Here is a 2,614-nt window from a genome sequence, read left to right as displayed (position 1 = left end):
CTTCGGTTTGGAATGATTTGCTGCAAAATTTGAGCTCCATTTAAGGATTTGTGATTGACCAATGATTTGTCCGTCACTTGTTTAAGCGGACAAATGAGCTAACCACTTAACCGGTTGAAACACCTCCCTTTTATAATGCTTAAAGATTACACTAAATAAAACTACAAAATATAGGGTCTGGCCACAAAAATCAATAGTGATTGATGCAATGATCTTGCAAGTTGTGAAAAACTGATCAAATTTTCATCCTGATGTTCAAGCAACAATCATAATAACCTCAGTGAACACCCTTTTTGTGAATTTAACTTGAACTCAACAAATCACAACCAGGTAGTAGTTCTAAGATGCAGAGTAACTGAAACTACAAAATTAGACTATACATGTACATCCAATACTCAGAAGCTTAGAAAATAACATTTAAAACAATCAAACTCAAATATCACTTGATGCGTGGATAATTATCTTGCTCCAGAAGACACCCTAATTTTATCTTGACACCACAAAACAATGTTCATAATAATCAAAAGGTTCCTTGCTGCTAAGTGCTAAGTGATGTATTAGTACAGGCTGAACCCGAAAAACTGGCTAATGATAATGGCACACCCAAGGCCTATAGCTACAAGGGAAGAAGCCCAAGTGAGCTTCTCAGTTATTCTAGGTATTCTATCTTTTAGTGCTTGGCTACATGAACCTATAAATACCGTGTAGCTACCCATTGCTACTACAGTTCCAACTAAGAACATGATGAGAAATGCAGCGCCGGCCACACGCGACGGCAAAGCAAGAGCAGGCAACACCATCATCAATGCATCTGGTTGCAGTCCATGAACTATTCCAGTGGCAAAAGTGGCAAAACCAATCTTCTTCTTTCCAACCGTAGGAGTATCAAGTGATTCGTAGGCACTGACATCACATTCACCATTCTCTAAGGCAACACAAGGGGTAGGCACTTCCGAAGCTTCCCTGATTCCCATAGCACCAATCACTAGCAGTGTTATTCCGACAACCCTGGTGCCCCAAGTTCGAATAATTTCTATGTGAAGTCGATCCTTTAGTAGCAAAAATAGCAAGCCGAAGATAACCTGACCAGCATCATGGCCACACCCCCAAAGTGCTCCAACAGCAGCACTCTCCATTCGGGTACGGCCAATTGACAACGGAGCCAATGCGGCAAGATGATCAGGCCCTGATAGAGTGTGCAAGCAACCAGCAAAGAAACCAGCCCAAGCACTAGTTAAGAGCTCAGTGCGCATTAGTTTTCCACCAACCGCAGCAGCGGCAGGACCACCAGTTTTGGCAGCGCCTTGAAAGGTTGCAAAAGCAGCTGGTGCCAAAGCTGGTTGGATTAAGAACAAAACCAGAGCAGATAGTATCACAAATGTCCGGGATGTTATTGCCTGAGAATAAAGTATAAAAAGATTATATATTTTTAACCTATTTTAAATAACAGGAATTGTACAATTGTATGTATAAAATCTAGTGTCTACAATTGTACATTGAGTACATATAATCTATACCATTATAAAGAGAGAATTGGAGTGAGTTTTATAACCGTTTTGTCTTCACCAATAATTTACTTTTTTTCAGATCCAGAACTATGTTAATACTAACATATTAACTATACACTAATATAGGATTGAGCAGTTATAAGGTTGCCCCACCATCTCTACTAACCCATCCAAACTAAGAAACTATTATCTAATTTCTGACCCATTTTAATTCTCTTCACCTCATCAGCATTTCAACCTACCACACTGCCACAATAACTAAATAAAAACAACACATAATTTCAGAACTTCTAAACTTTAATTAATCTTTCAATATTATATCGAGCATAAAAATGTGGATTCATAAGCAAGCAAGTAACTTTAGATTAAAAAGCCAAGTTTGTTTGTAATTTGAAACCAGCTACAACAACTTACCACAAACTTCGCAAATCCAAACCGAAAGCATTTGAAAAATAAAATTCAAAGGACCTTAATTTCGTCAGAGGAATATTCTTCCATTAAAAAAAAATCAAACGTGGCAGCATAAAGCACGCACCTTTGGCTTTTTGGAATCATCCGGAGTGTTCTGAGCGAGGATTCGAGATTCGGGGATGGATCTATCGGGTAAATGATCCGAGAAGGGTGCAGAAGAAGAAGAGAATAATAGAGAAGAAGGGTTTTCATGATTGGAGGAAATGGAGGAGACCCACTTGAATTGGCAGCGCGGTGAAGGGGAAAAATTGAATCTTTTGGAAGAATCAAATCGTAGGGTTCTTGGGAGGAGAGTGGAAGGTCTGAGATTGGTGTGAAGGGAAGGGACAGAAGGGGAAGAAGATAGAAGCCTATCCATGGATACGGCTTCTTTGTTTGGTTGAATGCGGAATGAAAAGAGGTAAAGTAATAACTAATAAGGCAGTGGTATGAGGTGGTGGTGGTTATGGAGAGAAAAACCAACAATGGACTTGGTGGATAAAGTCTAAGCACACAAACTTCAATTACCAAATAATTATCTAACTATGCCTTCCCTAATCCCTAGCACTTATTTTTTTCCTATTTTACCAATTTTTTTTCTATTTTATAAAAATCTTAATCAAATAAATTCATTTATTTAAAAGAAGTTGTACGTA

At 38.5% G+C, this 2,614-nt stretch overlaps 1 protein-coding gene across 1 annotated transcript; it reads right to left on the bottom strand.

Annotated features, from left to right (window-relative positions):
• Positions 273 to 2,481, bottom strand: LOC107628787. Its single transcript, XM_016331388.2, has 2 exons — positions 2,044 to 2,481; positions 273 to 1,397 (listed from the first exon to the last, which is right to left on the bottom strand). The coding sequence occupies exons 1-2, from the start codon at positions 2,335 to 2,337 to the stop codon at positions 558 to 560; spliced, it is 1,134 nt and encodes a 377-aa protein (XP_016186874.1). The 5' UTR covers positions 2,338 to 2,481; the 3' UTR covers positions 273 to 557.

Source organism: Arachis ipaensis, chromosome B03, assembly GCF_000816755.2.
Source record: "Arachis ipaensis cultivar K30076 chromosome B03, Araip1.1, whole genome shotgun sequence".
NCBI lineage: Eukaryota > Viridiplantae > Streptophyta > Magnoliopsida > Fabales > Fabaceae > Arachis > Arachis ipaensis.
The sequence above is the reverse complement of the archived record's forward strand: the minus strand, read 5'-3'. Positions and strand labels throughout refer to the sequence as shown.

What these genes read in the sequence shown, in the direction of transcription:
- LOC107628787 (XM_016331388.2), bottom strand. Translation starts at nt 2,337, where the DNA reads ATGGATAGGCTTCTATCTTCTTCCCCTTCTGTCCCTTCCCTTCACACC. An exon ending in ATGATTCCAAAAAGCCAAAG is followed by an intron (nt 1,398 to 2,043) that starts GTGCGTGCTTTA and finishes CTTTATTCTCAG; the next exon opens with GCAATAACATCCCGGACATT.